Source organism: Sturnira hondurensis, unplaced genomic scaffold (genome assembly GCF_014824575.4).
Source record: "Sturnira hondurensis isolate 20B ecotype Veracruz unplaced genomic scaffold, ASM1482457v3 Scaffold0022201, whole genome shotgun sequence".
NCBI classification, from domain to species: domain Eukaryota; kingdom Metazoa; phylum Chordata; class Mammalia; order Chiroptera; family Phyllostomidae; genus Sturnira; species Sturnira hondurensis.
The window spans coordinates 3,860,881-3,881,862 of NW_028094832.1; the positions used below are offsets into that span (position 1 = coordinate 3,860,881).

General features: G+C 39.7%; 1 protein-coding gene across 8 annotated transcripts in view; it reads right to left on the reverse strand.

Annotated features, from left to right (window-relative positions):
* The window catches only part of UTRN (utrophin), a 451,811-nt gene that overhangs the window by 100,207 nt on the left and 330,622 nt on the right, over positions 1-20,982 (reverse strand). For all 8 annotated transcript variants that reach the window (XM_037034777.1, XM_037034776.1, XM_037034775.1 and 5 more), the window contains 2 exons: positions 13,720-13,849; positions 64-332 (listed from right to left, as the gene is read on the reverse strand). In XM_037034777.1, coding sequence (XP_036890672.1) covers positions 64-332; positions 13,720-13,849 — 399 coding nt within the window. The remainder of the gene's footprint in view (positions 1-63; positions 333-13,719; positions 13,850-20,982) is intronic.

Genomic DNA, 20,982 nt, shown 5'->3' on the forward strand with positions numbered 1-20,982 from the left:
CTTATGTTATATTTAACAATAAAACATTTCTCAACATCTTTTATCCGAGGCAGTGATACTGACCATGGTTTTTTCAATGTGATTCTGCAGCGAGTCGATGAGTAGGTCGCCCACAGGCTTCCAGCCATTCCTCACAGCCTCCGCCTCCTTCAAGTCAGCATCCAGGTCGTCCATAGCTCCCTGCAGGTCTCTGAGTTTCTCCAACGCCTTGTCCACTTGCTTTTGCCAATTACTAGTAACAGCATTTAGACTTTCCCATTTCTCTTTCACTTCAGAAGACTGTTTGCGCATGGCTTTGGCAATCTTTTGGGCTCTCTCCTCAGGAGTCAGTTCTGTGATTAAAAAAAAAAAAAACACATTTGGAAGCCCGATCAGCTTTGTATTCTCTACAATCAACCACAAAGACCACCTTTCCAAAAGTTGCTCCCAAAGGGGGAGTTATACTCAACAGGGGGAGAAAAATGTCTCTATACTTCTTCCACTATGCTTTGCTACTTCTCAAAAGAAGAAGACAATTACAGAGTAATAAGTAGCCCAGTAGTTTTGGACTTTAATTTTAATATATTCTGAATTTTGATATATTTACAAACCTTGAAGTGTCACCAGGTAAATTAAAAAATAAATAATTTTTCCTTAACATAAATATAGTTATGTAAAATCCAAAGAAAGTTTTTCATTTCATTGTCTCAAGAGAAATGGGGAATATAATTAGGTGAGAAATAGCTTTAAGTTATGAGAAAAAACTCTGCAAAACAAGATTAATTTATCACGTTCCTAAAAAAAAAGTAACTGAAGACAAGTAACATCTTAGACACTTCATCTTTCCTGAGTTTTTCTGACAGTTCATCTTTAATACAGGCATTTCCTGGAGACTAGAATGTAGCACATAACAAGCATTTCAAGAGAAAGATGGCAAGATTTCAAGGACCATCTGAAATATCTAATAGACAAGACAGCTTCTATGTCTGAAGTTGATTTGCCAGACAGGAGAGGGTAGGCATAAGGGTAAAGCCCTGCCATGGGTCAGGGACAGGAAGATAAGAGCCTAGAAGACAAGGAAAAAATACAGGCAGAAAGGAAAGTCAAGTTCAAAGCCCAGGGTCAGAAACAGAGAATGAGAAGCTGACAAGACAAAAGCAGATACATTTGATGGACAGAGCAGACACTCCCGACGCAGGGTAAACAGATCACAGTTAAACCCTCCCGAGCCTCACTACCCCCAACAGCAGAGATGCCTCCTTTCCTGTCTGCAGATTTGCCGGCTGTCCTGCTTATGCACCGGAAACCGGGGGGCAGCTCAGAAACATACAAGGTAAGCTGTAAATTAATGTAAGATGGAAATGCATGTTCTTCTTTGTGATAACATCCCGTCTTTTCCTATCTGTCACATTAGCACCACTTCACCTCAAAATATTCCAAGTCATCAGAAAGTGAACTGGAGTTCATTGCATTTCCTGGAAAGATAAACTTCAACAAACTCTCCTAAACTGTAACTTTCACATTTCACATAAATTTGTCTGCCTGTCTTTATTTAAATATCATTAAAAGTCATGTTAGAGGGGACAGAGCACATATTTTTGTCTCTAATTTTCCAAAATATTCTAGACATCACAACTTAGACTCAAAAGCAGTGATAGAAATTTCAGGGAACCAAATGAACTCAAGAATTTAGCAACCACAGAACTCTTTGTTGTGCAGCCGAAGTGCTATGAGATTAAAGGGATGTGAATAATCCTTTGGCAACTGAATTGATTTTAAGAACAGATTGTTTTATGACAGGTAGACTAAATATACTAGCAAATGATAAATAAGAAAAAAAATCAATGAATTAGAGACTCAGCTTTAAGGGAGGCTGAAGCTGGGATATAGCCCAGTCCCACAGTCAGGGGAGGGACCCAAGGAGCCTGGAGAAAAAGTCCCGAACAGGCACCATGCCAGGGCTCCCAGGCTCCTGCGAAAACACTCTGGGAGAAGTGTCATCAGGAAAACCTTATTTAAATTCTTTATTTATTTATTTATTTTTTTTAATTTATTTTTTTTTATTTTTTTTATTTAATTATTTTTCAAGTACAGTTTTCTGTCTATTACTCCCATCCCGTCCCACCCCCCATCCTCCCCCCTCCCTCCCATTTCCACCCTTCTCAGTTGTTGTCCATGTATCCTTTATATAGGTTCCTCTAAATCCCTCCCTTATTTCCCCTGAAATTCCCTCCCCTCTCCCCTCCGGTCACTGTCAGCCTGTTCTCTATTTCAGTGTCTTTGGTTATATTTTGCTTGCTTGTTTGCTTTGTTGTTTAGCTTCCTGTTAGAGGTGAGATCATATGGTATTTGCATTATGCTGAGTGAAATAAGCCAGGTGTTGAAGGATAAATTCTTTTTTTTAATTTTATTTATTTATCTTTAGAGGGGAAGGGAAGGAGAGAGGGAGAGAAATATCGATGTCTGGTTGCCTCTCGTGAGTCCCCTGCTGGGAACTGGCCTGCAACCCAGTCATGTGCTCTGACTGGGAATCAAACTGCAATCCTTTGGTTCAAAGGCCCGCACTCAATTCACTGAGCTACACCAGCCAGGGTTATTTAAATTCTTATACCTTCAAGATATTGAGAAAATAGTAAGTATATAATGCTTATATATGACTTTTTTATATAAATATAAAATGCTATGTGTGAGATGAAACTGTCATTCATAAAAGGCCCAATGAACAAGGGAGTCGATCATCCCCACAATGGCAAGGCCTGTGTTCGTTAACAAGTCACTTGGGCTTTTTCAAAGATGTGTATTTAATTGCTCATTTTCATTCTTGTATAAAACTACAGTACCAATTTCAGAACAGACACTTGAGTTCTGATGATTTTCTTTGGGTTAAACGACACTGTTTCTGAGTCAGTCGCTGAGTCACCTGGCAGGGAGACCCACAGCTCCTTTCTCCTGTGACAGACACTGGCCACTGGCTGTGACTCGTCTCCTCTGAATGTCTAGTCTTCCGATTGAGCAGTGCTTTTGTACAAGAGTATAAATCATCCAACCCTGCTGGAGCCGCTACTCAGAAAGAAAGAAAAGCTCTCTCTGCCCATCTGTTTGGCAGAAAGGAAACGTATTAACTAATCACACAGTCAGGAATAAAAAGTGCCTTCTACTGCGGCAACAATCTCAGTTTGATGCAGACTTTAAACCAAGAACAGGGTGTGGTCTCTAGCCAAGCACAAACTTGCCAGAACACGTGTGAGACAGCTAATAAGCAACATGTGAAATATCAACTTATGACAATCTGGAGTAAGAAAATAGAAAAACAAATCAAAACAGAAAAAAAAAGCAGGAAAGATGAAAATAAAGGGAAGTAATTACATTTAAGAATCCTTTCGTCAACTGAAAATCAAAGAATAACATTTGCTTCCAATTTTGTGAATAGATAATTTGTGGTAAATTCTGAGATCCTCGTGCAGAATTGGAGAATCTTCCCCACGCGTGGTTTTGAATCCTGGTGACATATTAGGAACCACCTGAGAGTTTGGCTTGTTTGTTCTTCACTGTGTATCCCCAGGGGCCCTATACCAAAATTATTAAAAGATTTGACTTAGTCGGTCAAGTGTGAAGAGCAGCATGGACATAGTTCAAACGCTCTCCAGGTGAATGTTAAGTGTTGCCAGGTCAGAGCTCAGAAACTGATTACTGTGGCCCCTGCTGTTCATACCCAACAGAGCGCTTCCACTCCATGTCATTCCACGAGGGGGGCAGGCACTAAAACCAAAGGCCAGAGAGCAAGGCAACTAATTTGCATTTGAAAAGGCAGTAAAAGAGGCTAATTGAAGAGACAAAGGAAACAGCAGGATAAAAAAGAAAAAAATTTATTGACAATTCTCAGACCAGTAGCACTTTTCCTGTCACCTCCTACTCATATTGTGTGTGTGTTTGTGTGTGTGTTAGAGCAACCTATTTTGAGGGGGGAGCATTTGCTTCACTCTTCATTCTTCCCTTCTCTTTTTTTTTCAGGCCTTCCCATTTACCTGGTCAAACTTTGAGGGTAGAATTACACTCAACTTCTATATTTATATTATATACATAATACATTGTAAATATTATATTTATTTTCTATTTATATAATTTAAAGTAAGTTTTTTATTGTGTTACAAAGATATTTAAGGAAGAATATCTTTTAGCGAGAAGAAAGAAGAAAAAAGAAAAAAGAAAAGATGCCCTGGCTGCTATGGCTCAGTGGACTGAGCACTGACCAGCCTACAAACTAAAGGGTCACTGGTTCAATTCCCAGTCAGGACACATGCCTGCGTTGCGGGCCAGGTCCCCAGTAGGGGATGTAAGAGAGACAACCACACACTGATGTTTCTCTTCTCCTCTTTCATCCTCCATTCCCCTGTGTCTAGAAGTAAATAAAATGTTTAAAAAAATCTTTTTAATAAATAGAAAAAAGATACAAGAAAGGAATGGTCAATCTACAGTTTGCTCTGTGGTCCAATTATCTTTATTCTTCAACCATGCCAATCAGTTGGATGGCATTTACACCACACTTTCCTTTATACCTGGCTCACTGGATACAGATGGAAAACCAACCTGGACCAGGATCAGAGACTAGGATTTGTTCCCACCTTGACCTCCACTCTGAAGCCAGCCATATAACCTGCTCTCCCAAGCTGTGTCAGATGGGAACCCTATTTTCTCACTCTGGGAAAACAGTTCTTCCCATGGGACTCTTTTACCCCCACTATTCAATTATATAAGAAAGGCAAAGCTGCCCTAAGAAATCTTTACAGTGGGGGAGAATAAAACATCTTTCCTGTGTGTTTATGCAAAAGAAAATTTAATTTAAAAAAATGAAAGTATGTTTCTCCCATGAAATGACAGAAATTTATTATAATCAACCCCATGCTGTTTTTAATAAAGATCTCCCATATTTATTATATTTTCCTTCTCAATTAGGATACTGACAATGATTATCTGCATCGTGACTTATTAAAGCTTTACATCATTCATCTTTTATTTCTTTCCATCTTGGTTTTGCAGGCCTCAATCTAGAGATTGGCTGCCCTCAATACATAATTACTGAATTGAGTGGAATTGAATGAAATTTTTAGTTTTAGCCTTTGCTGAGAATGCTCAACTTCATAATTTTAAGTAGAAATCATTCTATTTATTTTTTCTTCCTTCTCCTCACACCCATGTAAAACATTTACAGAGTGTTTTACTGTGGCCCTAGCTGGTGTGGTTCAGTGGGTTGGAGCATCATCCCATAAACCAAAACGCTGCAGCTTCTGTTCCTGGTCAGGGCCACACATATGCCTAGGATGTGGGTTTGGTCCCCAGTCGGGGCACATATTGGAAGCAACTGATTGATATCTCTCTCTCTCCCTCTCTTCCCCTCTCTCTAAAAACAATCAATCAATGAGCATGTTCTTGCGTGAGAATAAAAAAGAGTAAAACAAAGAGCTTTACATCTATTCATTCATTTATAAAAGTATTTTACTAAGAAACAGAAGGTTTTATAAAGTCACTTTAATTATGGTAATTCCAATTATCTTATTTGTACTATTTGCTTTTTTAAACATGTATATCCTTACTACTGTATTTCACCAAGAGATAAAAAGAAAATTTTAAGAAAAACAAACACAGAAAAAAACATATAGAAAATATAGGAAAAAATGACCCAGTTGCTCTTCACTCCTAGACAATTTGGAGCAAGAAAAGATTAGGATGTCTTGTCCTAGTTCAGGTCATGTAATCATAGATATATCCCTTATGTCTTGGAACCTCAGTTAATACGCATAAAGCTATTGATACATGCCTGGCACACTGTAGTGCTTCAAAAGACTTGATTTCTTTCATTCCTTCCATTATCATACAATGAAGTCAGGGAAACTGAGACATCTGTGGAGATTTTCACAGAAGCAAATTAAGTTAACTGGCCAATAAGAATTCAAGGGCAAGAACAATGCATCCCCATTTCTGCAGAGACTCGACTGGACTCGCTCTCTCTCAGGACCTCTCTCTTCAGCACCCCCCCCCCCCCCATGCTCCCTGCTCCTCTCTCTCCTTCTTCTTCATGACCAAAAGATGCTTTTGATTAAATTAAATTATTTTGAAAATTCCTTTGATTGCATGATTAAGATCAACTTAATCACTTTGAAATGATCAGTGTTTAAGAGGATCCTGCCCATTGCCTGTCCTGTATGGTGACGAATGACAACAATTCATTATGAACCTGATTACAAGTACATCTTCAAGTACCATTAACTGATTACTGTGATGTGTCTAATTCCATTGATCTAATAAATTGTAAAGATGATGATGGTAAGAGGCTACCCAGAGTCGACTGACCTGCTATTGTGTAGCCCAAACCTTTCAGCAGGGAAATAATGAAGATGATATGGATCCATCCGGCTGCCAAGGGACTTCTCAAATCTTCTTTTTTTAAAAAAGGTTGGCAGGGGAAGAGTGAGAACATGAACAGATGCATTTAGGGAAAAAGCAAACTCCAAAGAAAAGAATATCTTCCACAACACCACAATGCAAAGTATTAATGGGGAGAGGGAGGAAACAGGAATTCTGATCACACTGTGGAAGAAAATAAATGGTACTTTGACTGTAAGTTAATAAAGGTAGAACTAGAGACTGAATACTTCCTGTGCCCAAGTTATACTGTGCCCGTAAAGCAGACCAAAGTAAACAAACCTGGCATTGAGCTGAGGAAGAAGAAGGAACAGACTGTTAAGAAAGTTAATCTCCAAGCAAAGGAGCAGGAACAGCAGAGAGGCTCTGGAAGAGACCTAGCTAAACAACCTGCAATCTAGCTTTCAACTTTCTGTAACTGAAAATTCCCTGAATTTCCTCGCGTAAATGGCAGTGCTGTAATTTACTCAAGTCAGGTATCTGTGCTGAAGAGCAGCAGGCAGGTCACGGGGGGGAGACACTAAGAGGGAACAGTGAGTCCCAGAAAGGCAGGATATGCTTTGTTCGCCGCTGTACCTTCAGGGTCTCTCTAAAGCACGGGTGGCAAACACAAGGCCTGAGGGCCTTCCATCTTCTTTTATCTGGCCCTGGGGGCAGTGCCAAACTCCTTGTCCCTAGTTAAGGAGTAACATTTATACAGTCCTAAAATTACATTCGGCCCTTGAAGACAACTGCGAGGCTGATGTGGCCCCCAGTGAAAGTGACTTTGACACCCCTGCTGCACTAGACTATCACCTGGCACGGGGTAGGCATTCAGTACATACTTGTTAATTAAGTAAATACATCTGTGCACAATATTACTGACTTGAAAAAATAAATAAACTGTCCCCTTTCTCCTTCAAGAATCAAGTGGCAAGAGCCTTCAATTAAAAGCCTTCCAGTTCTTGCTACATTCCTGCCCATCTCCCTCCAGGCTGCTTCTGTGCAGGACAAACCAGCTAACAATCAAGCTACAAAAGAAGTCCTGAGCTTTCTACCCAAGCTCAGCCACTATTATAAAAGAACCTAAATATGTGTCATATTTACCGCCAAAGTAAGGAGTTCAACTGAAGAGAAATTATGCCTTTACTAGGATTACACTTTAAAAAAATGGCAAACTCTCAGACTCACTCTTCAAGATTCCACATTTTAAGAGCACCAGCAAAGTAAGTACAACACAACATTAAAATAGTATCCTATTTTAATAGTATAGTATCCTCCTACTATTAATAATAGTATCCTCCTATTCTCTGTTTAACTCTAAAACTAACATCCCAGATGCTGATCACAACATAATACATACATGCAAATTATTACCATATTTTATGAGACAATTGTGATTTATGGATGCTTCTAACGGTGATCAGAGAACCTACAGATGGGAACAATTAATTTAAAATGTTGTGTCCACCAAACTAACCTCTGCTATCATATCATTCTCCATCAAGAATGTAGATTTGTTTCTTTAAGCCGGATTACATTACTGTGGCATTCATTGGCAGGCCAAAAGTTTTTGAAATTTTTACCCAAACAATGGACTTCCTGAACTGGCTTATTATATTTCAGAAAGTTAGAGACTAGAGCTGTAACCTCCGTCCATATAATTTGGAACTTTAAATTGGGCAGGAACACATTGCTGCTCTGTGGTTAAGAACACGAGGAAAGCAAGTAACATACTTTTCTGTGCTTTTTCATGCATTGCAACTTTACTAATTTAATTGGGACTTGCGAAGCTAATTCAATTACTGTCTTGGTCTGTAGTCCTGCAAGCAATTAATCTTTCAAGTTTTTATATGAAAATGAAAAAGACAAGGTCTAATACTGTGCAAACACCTTCTCCCTCAGTGCTGGAAAATCAGTGAACGGGCGTGTCATTCTCTTTAGCAACCTGCTATTTCAGTAAAGAAAATGCAACAGTACCGGGCAAGGCAAAGAGTTACAAACATTTAATTTTTGTATGATTTTTTAAGTTGAAAATATGGAAAATAAAATCTTATCTTCTACTGAATATCTAGAAGCATCTATGATTACCGGAATAGTTAAGGGAGTAAGTACACTACGGTGGTGGGGAGCAGCAGCTCAGGGACAAGCCTGAGTGGTGTTTCACCTCTGTCACATGGGTGACAGTATCTCCCAAACCTCTCAAAGGCTCAGTTTTCTCATCTGTCAAATGGGTGGTAAGAAGACTCACGCCTCAGAGAGCTGTTATGATAACTGAAGGAATCTAGGCCTGTGAGGCGCTGGGCCCGGAGCCTAGGCACACTGTAAGCACCTAATGAAGGTTGGCTTGTGAGATCTACGTTCACAGACATTTTTCTCTTCCATTTTGGGCGCTGATTCACCCTCTATGTGATGTTAATTCGGGGGGTCTGCCAATCTCCCCAGACCCTGAACTCCACGTTACTTGGGTGTCACTTAGAGTCCTTGGCTGAAAGGTGCCAGATCTAAAGAAGGGTTATCCCTCCCTCGTAGGAGGGTGTGGGAGGTGGACGGTCAGGAAAGCTCGGAAAACGAAAACTTGTGGCGACAGGCAGCAAGGACGACACGGAGGAAAGGCTTGTGGGTGGCGTCCCTGTCCCTGTGGCCAGCCATGTCCTCGCCCTTACTGTGATTTGGGCATGTGATTTAATATATTCCCTTCGTACCCATGAATTATAGAAAAAGGGTACCCATCATTTACAGTAAATGGAGCTCTAATTAATAAAACTGTTATTAGTAAAACAAAAAAATGCAGTATGAAAAAATACCCATTAGTGTTACTAGACTAATTACTTAGGTTATGTGGAAATAATTATGGCCATCTTTTAAATGGAACCTTAAGTTATACTGAGAATCAGTATCAAAGTAAATTCTATTAAACTATACGTCAACTTCATATTTTTACTCATTTAATGATCAGTGAAATTTATTTGCATATGTTTGCTAATATTGATATAAAAGGGACTGACATATAAACTGAAAAATGTCATCTATTACTTCTTTGTTATAGAAAAAATATATGAAGCTTCACATAAAGAAAAAAGAGTCCTAATAATTGGCTTTCTAAAATATAATGAATATTTATTAATTAAACATTTAATGATTTAAAAAGTATGCCCTGAATTTAAAAAAACATTAACTACTAAATACATACAGCCAGCTGTCAAAGACCAAAAAGGAAAAACAATAACCCATATATAATTCTTTACCTGAAAATATGATTATTATTAACCATTAATCACAGATACAATCACATACAACTATATGAAGTTGTATATGAACAAACACATAAAAAACACATAGCTACAAAAGCATAAACAGACTAAAGTAACACTATGTCACTATTATTCCAATGCAGCACAGGAAACTCCTCAACCACACCAGGCTAAAAAGAAATAATGCTCAGACAGCCTGAAATAAAATAATGGTTGTAGTTATAGTAAAGTCTTGACTGGAATAAACTTCAAGGAAAACTAAGAAAAAATTTATGAATGAAATAATGCAATCTTTTATTTTTGTCTTAAAATCGAAAGCTGAATAGACTAAAAGAGACTTCCTACACCTACAAATACAATGAATTATCCCAAATACAATGAATGTGTCCAAAATTACACAATTTTCTTATCCCCTTTACAGGTGAAATATCCTATGAAAGTATCAGAAGTTGTCTTTAGTAACTGATAGCACACCTGCGAACCCTAACACGTGGGTGTGCACGCACCTGCACTGGCACCTGAGCCGGCCTGCGTCCGTACGTGGAGTGGAGAGAGGGGTGCAGACCCGAGGCTCTCACTCCCCCGTGCAAACATGACTTTTTAACCTGAACTCTAGGCGCTGCACAGGTAAGAAGGCAAGCGCATTCCCTGATAACCTCACAAGCCTAGGGGGCAGGCATAGGATAGGCTAAGGCCAGCTGTGGCTGGGTGCCCAGATGTCCTGCTATCTGGCATCACTCTGCAGCCGCGTGGTGTTGAAGGAAAGTCAAATCTGGAATTGGGTACACCAAAGGGAGGTTGGAAGAATGTGTGAGAAGCCAAGAAACATTTATGCAGATTTAAGAGGTTCTTGACCCTGCAAGTCAAGAAGGAGCTTACAGGTGAGTGGCCAACGAGCAGACAAAGAGCGGAGATGAACCTGAAGGGACGACTTAGAAACCAGCCAGAAATCTGGGCATTAAGGTCACCAACACAGATTAGTTCTCTGTTCCGGGACCTGCCCCACCTCAGCTGAAGACCTCGGTCAGCACCTCAGTGTTGTCTTGGTTTTCGGGTTCATACTTTTATTTTAATGCAGAAATACTGTATGATCTGCTGAACTCGCTGAGACAGGGGAATAAGACAGTGGTTTGAGAAGTAGAAGAACAATATAACTGATGATGAGAGGTCCATTGTTCTATTTTTCTACTTTTAACACATAAACCTGTTGATTCAAATCAAATGAAAAACAATTCAACTACATTCAATGCTGTTGTACACCTTTAAACGTATATAACTTTACTTATCAGTTACATATCTGTAAAACTGGGGGGAATAAAAAATATCTCACAAAACATACCTGATGAAATTCTTTGTCAGCAATGAATCATTTGGTTGAAATACCTTTTTTTAACAGTATTTGTCAATTAACACATGCCTGAGAACAACTCATACCTGTGCCACTCCGTAATAACATAAAGCTCCATAGGCCACCATTAAAAACATAAATATAAATAATACACTATAATTGATAATAGAAAAAAATGGAAAAAGAGGTGGAAGAAAAAATGAGCATTGGAGAGAAGTGTTCTCTGGAATAGTTACTCACAAATAAAGAGCTGGCTCCATTTCAGGGTGCCCCTAGGGCACAGCACACATAGCAACTCTGTAAATAAATGATTATTAAGTAGCACTGAGAAGACCACTGTGATTTCTCCGTGCTCCAGCCCCCACCAACACTGAATGCTGTAAGCAGTATTACACAAGATAACCGACGTGCAAATGCTGTTTCTGATGGCACAGAAGTCGTGGTAAACAACAAAAGTATAAAAGCTATTATGGGTAATTTTCTTTCATTTACTTTTAACAGCAGGTAACATCAGCCAGCATTGCAAAAAATTATATCAGGGAAGAAGCAAATAGGAGAATTGCCAATCGTAAAAAAAAAAAATCATAAAGTTACAGCAACATGACTTTTTTTCTTTTGCCTCCAAATATAGTATGTGAAAAATGGGGCTTAGTGACATCCTGAACAGAACAGCTAAGTTCAAAAAGAGTCCAAAAAGTAATGTTTTTCAGCCCCTTAACGTGACTGACCACTGAGGAGGCAAATTTATATATAGTGAAGTGAAGCTTTAGTGATATAATAACACTTTTTTTTTACTGCTATGAAATAGCTTATTACAAAAAATGTTTCCTGTTCTCTGGAAAGTACTAGAGAAGCAAGAAGATGAGAAAAGCACATTTAAGGTAGACTTTAAATCGGATAAGGTGAGACAAGTGAACTTCTTATTTTTCCTTCCAAGCTTAAAAAATTACAACTGCAATAGCACCTTCTTTCTTGCTGCATTAACTTGGAATGTTCTGCTGGACTTTCCAGGGCTTCTCTAATCTGAACCAGCCAGCGCGTCTGAGTTTCCCACTCCAACCTCCAGTGCAGGCACCAGCCCTCGACACCTGGGCAGGGCTGGCTGACTTGTCTGACACACGACCACTGCCCCTCACTGCTGGGCTGTACTTTTGATGGTCCCGCCTTGAGTGCTCATCCCTCTTCCCCAAACCTCGTCTCTTCCCATCACCCCCAAGAGCACTGAGCTCAGGCACCCATGCACTCAACAGCTATGGAGTAAGCACCTAGTATGCACATGTCTGCACATGCATGTGCGCACTGCATGCGTGTGCATAATTCCTACATAACAGAGCACTATGAGTAATTCTTCAAAGATAGAAATAGCAATGCTGAGTGATGTGCAGACTGTGAGGGCTGCTGAAAGGCAGAACTTCGACAATGACTTGGGTCCCCAGCAGGCTGACTGGGAAGACAGTGACATGATGAGGAGAAAATAAAAGCTATCACTAGAAAAGACAGTAGGTGTGCTGTGTGTGTCCCACAGATACACAAATAAAACCAGGGTTAGAGGGTCAAGAAAATCACCACTGTGATGGGAAATTAGTTTAGCCTGAAGTAGAACTCACCTGAGAAAGGCTGAGTAGAAAAATGACTACCTGTCCACATGTCTGATCCAGCTCCAGCTACGCTTAAAGAAAGCAATTTCCAAACGCCCTTCCCTTGCGCGTACCAATGCCCGTGAATCCCACTGCTGTGGACAGCACGAGGCGGCGTTTCAGCTCTGCTTTTACTGTGTGAGTGAGTGGCTGAAAACTATTTTGAATGGCCTGTTGACTTTTTTTAATTTTATTTATTTATTTATCTTTAGAGGGGAAGGGAAGGAGAGAGGGAGAGAAATATCAATGTATGGTTGCCTCTCATGAGTCCCCTGCTGGGAACTGGCCTGCAACCCAGGCATGTGCCCTGACTGGGAATCGAACCGCGATCCTCTGGTTCGCAGGCCCTCACTCAATCCATTGAGCTACACCAGCCAGGGTGGCCTGTTGACTTTTAAAAATGCATCAAAATGCTTTTATTGAGAACAATGAAATATCATAATAAAAATATAGGCTGGCGCCAAAATTCATCTCTTACTTTTACTATGTGATTTACTGCCATTCACTAGTAAGGTGGTTACTCTATCATTTTAAACCAAAGTCTATAAATAGTACAGGCTGTTGTTTTAAATTAAATAAACTCTGTTGTGTGCCTGTAAAAAAGAAAGGCACTTTCATATTTTATTTTAAAAAGTAGTCTTGAAGAATATGTTTAAAACAATCTTACTTTATATATATTCAAATATCTCATATATGCACTGTGTAGTTAGATACCATTCCTCTACTTGCAATTATTTACTCTGTAAATTTTTTAAATATAAGGAATGTAAATTTTTATTTCTTAAAGAAAGTATTTTCAGTTTGAAAGTGCTTTTTATGAAATCAAATTTTTTTGCAGTTAATTTCCTTTTGAAAAATGATACCAAAGTATGTATATAGTCATTTCATTTCTTCAATAGTCTAGCCATTTGTTAAATAATATTTGATTCACTTATTATTTCCAGAAGAAAAAGTTTGAATGTCCAACCCTGAAATACTGTAAGAAAATTTTTAAATATCAGACCCTGAAATACTCTAGGGAAATTTCCTAGCTGATTTTGGTTATTTGTTCTCCTCACGTGTGTTTTTACGAGGCACTAAAGAAACCAGTCTCAAATCTCACCTGTTTTTGATTGCAGGTTTCTTCTTGGTTCTTCAGGGGCCTCGATTGGTTGATCAGCCAGGAAAACTCGAGCTTGGTCTACAGCATTGAGCACAGAATACTCTTTCTCCTTTAACTCGCGTCTCAGTGCCTTGACAAAGAGAAGCAAAAGTAGCACTTGGAATTAACGTGTTCAGCAAGTATGGGGTATCTTAAATTCGACTGTGTCCCACCACACTTGACATGGGAGCATCCAATAGCCAGCATTTAAGCAAAATTTGAAGTGAAAAATGTAAATTTTACACAAATGAATGATGAAATGCAAACAAAAGCAAAAAGATGAATCCTATGAAACTTAAATATGCAGAAAACGTACTTCACAAGAGTGTTACAGTGTATTTGAACTTACACTAGATGTACTTTTAGGGTTATCACTACTGTCAGATTGCTAAAACATAATAGCTTGTTCTAAATCACATTTTTCTATAAGACTGACAAAAAATTACATGCAATGGTACAGGAGAAGGCAATTTCATAAGTAGTAACCAGATCTTCAGAAGTGCTTTACATTCTTTGGAATATATTAAGAAAAACATTAAGAGATAAAAACAAATTAAAGTACATGAAATCAAAACTACACCTGAGAACAAAGGAAAAGACAGTCTCCCATGATTTTACAATATGTTCCACTTGTCATGCTGAAGCAATTACAGTTTTCCCTCCTGAGGTTTCTCATACAAACCTAACAATCTCAGAAGAGTTGTCTGAAGTTGCTGAAGAAGCACTGACAGGCTTCTAAGTAGGGTGAAAGTTGCACTGTAACACATTTGGTGATTAAAACTCTAGTTGATAGAATCTAAACCAACAAAGCTCAGCCCATGACTACTGAAAGATAAGAGTACACGAAGATTTTCTCAGGTGCTATTTTAATGCTGTAGCTAAATCAAAATTGTTGTTAATATTGTTATCCTCTTCAATTAGGCACAGAAACACCTGTCGGCTCCAACATTTTGCTTTTAATGCAGTTCCCTGATAACACGTTAGGAAAATTCAATTTTGTTTATTTTCTAAACTATCACATTCCAGTAGTACGTTAGCATCAATACAGTCTTTCCTTCCAAACATAACTGTTGTTTTTAATAGCATTTGACACAACTATGTTGGGATGATAAGCTATTTCCAGGCCAAATCCTCATTTTCCAGAGTAAATAAAAATTAAACATGAAATATCTACAAATACCAGACTATTCACCTTTTGTAGATGAACTGGAGCTAAACACCAGAAAACACTGTAACAACAAAGTTGTGAAACACCATCACAGGTGACGGGGTGAGAAGAGCTGGGAAGAGGAGACCGAGAGGGAGGGACAGAACGCTGGTTTTTGGTGATAAGAATTGTAAATATGTTGGACTTTTAAATTGTGTACGATTATGACTGATTAAAAATCTAAGCTGAAAGAATAAAAGTGAACACCAGTCCATAACTTAGACACAGTGATAAAGTACACAGTGTGAGAGGAAACTAAACTTTGTTTAAATCCATAGGTAACACTTATGCATCCTTTCTATCATTTATGTAACCAAAGACTGACCATGAAGCAAATACAAGGCAGAAAATTCTAGATCAATTATCACCTAAGAACATGAAATGGCTATTTTGGGGGAAAAGCGACTAAATTCCCATTATCTCTATTTAAGAAAGGCAGGTTACAAAAAAGTACCAAGGTGGTACACCCCCAGAAAACAAGATGATCTTTGGAAATTTAAAGTTTCTGATAAACAGAAACAAAGGGGACACAAGAAAAATGGAGAAATGTGTTTTTAATCCTGAAATACACACACATTTACAGGTCTTGAGTTAATTATACCTTTAACATAGATCATTGTTACAACAAGAAGCTCCAAATGAATGAAAATACTCCTAATATTTACTTCCAAAACCAACTGGAAATATAAAATAATGATATGAGAAAGCATGTTGCCTAAAAGACAGCAGTGAGAAACAGTAGCAGAATTCCTAAATATTTTAGTGGTCAAGAGTATTTATCCCCCAAACCAAAAACCTAACCAGTACAGTCAGGTTTTCTGTGGGAACAGGAAAGATTTTTAAACAATGTTCAGAGCTGTGCTAGCTTTCTTCTCTGGGAAAGGGAAGCTCCAGGAATGCACAAATTGCACGCAAGCTCCTGGAAGGAGCTAGAATGACTCACGCTGGTCCAGCAAATAGGATGAAGGGCCCACAGACAGTATTTAGAGCCTTGGCATAAATGAGAAACCAGGAAATACCAACAGCGGAAACTAAACGCCAGCAGAAAACTGAGTGTGTGACAGTGGACACTCAGGGAACAACGAACATTTAATGCAGAGAACCCAGCAACAACTGAGGTTGAAGAGGTGGACAGACATCAGGGCCAAAGACTGTGCTATGCAGTGTCCTAAGCATCTGAGACTTAACCAGTGATGGGTGCTGGGCAGCCACTGAAGAGCCAGTCAAGTGGGGAGGGGGTGGTGACTGTCACATTTACATTTTTGTTTTTTATAATATCGTTGTCAGGTCTCCTAGATTCATGCAAAACAAATTTGAGTTGGAGAAAGCTACTCAGGACTGGAGAATCTAATTTTCCTTCCTGACCATGTTAAACTCCAGCACTTCAAAAAACAGGGGTGTGAGGAACTGTCTCATGAACTCCTTTGACATGGGAGCTAAGGTGGGAAAGTAGAAGAGGCAAGTGCGGGCATGTGGGAACCATACCAAGTGAGTAAAAATGTGGGGTTCAAGCCCCAATGCCAATTCAATAACCAGATCGGAGAAAACAGCATACACTTAATAATATCTGTGCATACTCTATTTTGCAAACTTAACTTTGTTGTTCAATGTGTTCTGTTTCAATTATATTTAATTGCATGTCAGAAATGGGCTTAACTTTCAACAGCATTACACATATAATCATTTCACTACCCTTTACCTCTCAATTAGACATGAAAAAAGCCAGCATTTCCAACCACCTGGTGAACATTAATGATAAGATAATTAGATTCCAACCGAGTTGTTTTGTACACATAGCTACAAAGTGGCATTCAGCTTTGGGCTCTGATACCGCATGACTTATATATGGGCTTCCTTAAATGAGTATAACATAATCTAATTGGAATTTTTCTTATTTAATGACTTTATATTTTCATTCAAAACAATTCTGTTCTCAGACGATAACAAGTATTGACAAGGATGTGAAGAAGTTGGAAGCCTCATACGGTGCCGGTGGAACAATGAAATGGTACAGCCACTTTGAAAACCAATTCGGTAATTCCTGAAACTGTCAAACACAGAGTTACCATATGACCTAGCAATTCCACCCCTAGCCGATGTACCCAAGAGAGCTGAAGGCATATGTCTGCACAAAAAAACTTGTACATGCATGTTGACACCAATATTATTCACAATGGCCAAAACGTGGACACAACATAAACATTCACCATTTGGTCCGTGGATGAATAAAGTGTATATCCATGCAATGGAATCTCATTCAGAAACAAAAATGAAATACCAACACATGCTACAACCTGGATGAATTTGGAAAACATTACGCTAAGTGAAAAAGAGCACAACACAAAAGCCCATTACTTTAAAATGCCTGAATAGGTAAGTGTACAGAGACACAAAGTCGATGTGTGGTTGCTTAGGATGGGAAAGAAAGAGGAGCGATGGTGGTGGGGGGAGTGGGGGGTGGTCACTGCTCATGGATGGGTCCAGGGTTTCTTTTTAGGAGAATGAAAATGTTCTACAACTAGATTGTGATGATGGTCCTATGACTCGGGAAATAGACCAAAAGCCACTGCGCTGTACCCTTTAATGGCATGCATTTTATGTTATATGAGTATCTCAAATTGTTATTAAAATAATTCTTTTCTTTCTCCTAAAAAAAGTGCTGCAGGAAATCTGCTTATTTTCTAAGCACTATTCCCACCCTCCTGGAAAGGAACAGCTCATCGCCCGCACTCAGTAGGCCCCACATCACTGTTTCCAGAGCATCCGTATTCCTCACGCAGCTCATCCTGATACACTGTCAGTTCTTCCAAGGTAAGGCTCACATCTTAACCACGTGAAGTTCTCAAAGTCTGCCTAGATATTTGAGGGGGGGACCCAGAAAATGGAATTTATTGATTAAAGATTGTGTATTTATTCTTACATGTTCAAACTTTTTTAAAAAATATTTTATTTATTTATCTTTAGAGGGGAAGGGAAGGAGAGAGGGAGAGAAATATCAATGTATGGTTGCCTCTTGTGCATCCCCCGCTGGGAACTGGCCTGCAACCCAGGCATGTGCCCTGACTGGGAATCGAACCACAATCCTCTGGTTCGCAGGCCCGTGCTCAATCCACTGAGCTACACTAGCCAGGGCTTAAACTTAAAGCACCTTCAAAGTGCTCTCCATTTGATGCAATACACCTATTGAGACGATTTTTCCTCTGCTCAAAACAGTTTCTGAACTCATCCATTTTGATGCTTTTATTGCTTCTGCCATTTTTTGTTTCACCTCTCTCACATTGACAAAACATTTCCCTTTGGGGATGTTTTCCATCCAGGGAAACCAAAAACTAGTTGCTCTGGTGAGATCAGGTGAACAAGGATGGCTGGGCATGGGGGGGTCAGGCTGTTTTTGACCAAAAACTGCTGAACACTCAGCGTGGTGTGGGCAAGTGCACTCATACATCACCCATCATGAAACGGGCAAATGCATTCAAAGAGTCTTCAAAAATATTCACTGAAGCCAGGACGCAGCCTCTCACAACAGCGCCAGCTGGTGCACGGATACAGACGGGTTCGTAGAACACTCACCTAGTGGGGGAAGCCTGGACTACAAGGGATCCGCCTCCAGAAGATAGAGATCCCTCCTCATATGTAGAGAGTACTATATAGGCTTGGGAAACAACGAATAAAAGGACTGCTTTCAGAATTACATACTATGTAGAACCTCAAAATATACCCAAATCCCTCAAGTCTTATTATCCTAAGTTGAAATAACTATTGAATTCCAGTTAGCGCTGGATTATTTGAACTACCTGCTTTGCAAATTATTGGTAAACAATTTTCAGATGCAAAGTTAGTTTTCTCCTATCATCTGTCAGTTAATAAGTACCAACTATTCCAGTTTGCTGTTGGTCATTATTCTCTCCCTAGATAAACAAGGAACTGAGTTCACTAAAAAAAAAAGTGGTATGAACCCATTTTATCTACCACTTTTGAGCACATTCTAATCCATGAGATAACTGCCCAGGGCATAGTTTCATACAGTTTCAAAACTATTGCAGTGATTAGATTGAAGGTTTAGCCATTATCACCACTGTGTATCGAACCCATCTAAAACTGCTGGCTTGAAACAATGATGAGTTATTTTTCACAATTCTGTGGGTTGGCAACTTGGTGGCCAGCAGGACAGCTGGTGCCACCAGAGATCATCCCCAAGGCTGCAGTTGCCTGAGAAGTCCAAGGCGGCCTCGCTCACAGGTCTGGAAATGATTGCTGGATAGAGGCTGGGGCACCTCAGTCTCCCTCTGCACAGTCTCAAACCACCCAGTCGGCTGGACTGGGCTTCGTCAAAGCGCAGAGGTTAGTGTTCCTTCCGGAACCCCAGAGTAAAAGCCACAGGACGGCACAGACGGCAGAACAGCTCTGCCCACCAACACCTCCTACAACAATAGAAATGTTTCAAAGCTGTGCTGTCCAACATTGTAACCACTGGCTGCTTGTGACAATTTTCCACTTGAAATACGACTCGTGCAAATGAGAAACTAAATTTTAAATTTCATCTAATTGGACTGATTTACTTTTAGGTATAAATGGTCACATGGGGCTAAGGGTCGCCATATAAATCGGTGCAATTCTAGAATTTGCACAGCACTTCCACCACATTCCACTTTTGAAAGCAAGTCATGAGGCCAGCCCAGGTTCAAGAGACTGGAGAAAGGTACTGACTTTCTTGCTGAGGGGAAGAGCAAAGATCTGTGCAAAGGGGCCTGAGACAGAGAAACGTGGTTGTAGCATGGGCTACGGCGATGCGCCGCACAGGCTTAGGGGCCAGTGGAGGGTGAGGGCCGGCGTGGGGGTTAGTTGTATCTAATGAAAGTGGTCACAAAGGCATCCCAGAGACAGTGATATTTGAACAAAGATCTCCATACGGCAGACATCTGGCGTCCTTGCTGACTCACCCCTGGCCATAGACCTAAGGAGGGCTCCGTGTGGCAACCTGTCACAAAGCTTATGTGTCTTCCATTCTACGGCAGTAGACAGAATCGGCTTAACAAGGAAAAAGGTATGCAACGATGTCAAAAAATAAAATTGAAATTATGTTTTCAAAGTTGCATGCTCTAAGGTCACTAATGTGAGGGACTATATAGTCTCAGATTTGTCAAGAGTCAAGAATAATAAATGGGGAACATCCTAATTATGGCCATAAGAAAATATTCAACTTCTCTCACATCCAAGGTGGCATGAGGGTATATTAGAATTTTCCAATCATAATTTCCAGCAAAATGAAAATGTCAAAACAAATATTAGAGTCATACAATCTATAAGGAAATATGCCAGGCACAAGAGAAAACGGCATTTACTAAGCCCTGACCCCAACTTTTAAGGAATTTATACTAGTCTAAAGAGGGAAGAATAATGCTGATGAGGACACAGGGAGAACCACAGACCTTTGAGAGCGGTATAAACAGGGCACTGAGGAAACACACAGGGGGTGGGGAGGGAGCTGGAGAGGAGGTAGCAAGCCACCTGCTCAAAAATTCATCAATTGTGTCTAAAAAAGAAACTGGAATTAGGTTAAAGGTAATTTGGATAAAAGGAATTCAAATAAACAGAATAAACAGGTGAGGTGATCTAGTCTCTCATTGTTCTCACGCCTTCTGCAGGCTCACTTAAACCAAATGAATCCTTGGAACGTCAACTTAATGAAGACCTGACTCCAACACCAGAATTTAACGACTNGATGAGGACACAGGGAGAACCACAAACCTCTGAGAGTGGTATAAACAGGGCACTGGGGAAACACATAGGGGCGGGAGGGAGCTGGAGAGGAGGTAGCAAGCCACCTGCTCAAAAATTCATCAATTGTGTCTAAAAAAGAAACTGGAATTAGGTTAAAGGTAATTTGGACAAAAGGAATTCAAATAAACAGAATAAACAGGTGAGGTGATCTAGTCTCTCATTGTTCTCACGCCTTCTGCAGGCTCACTTAAACCAAATGAATCCTTGGAACGTCAACTTAATGAAGACCTGACTCC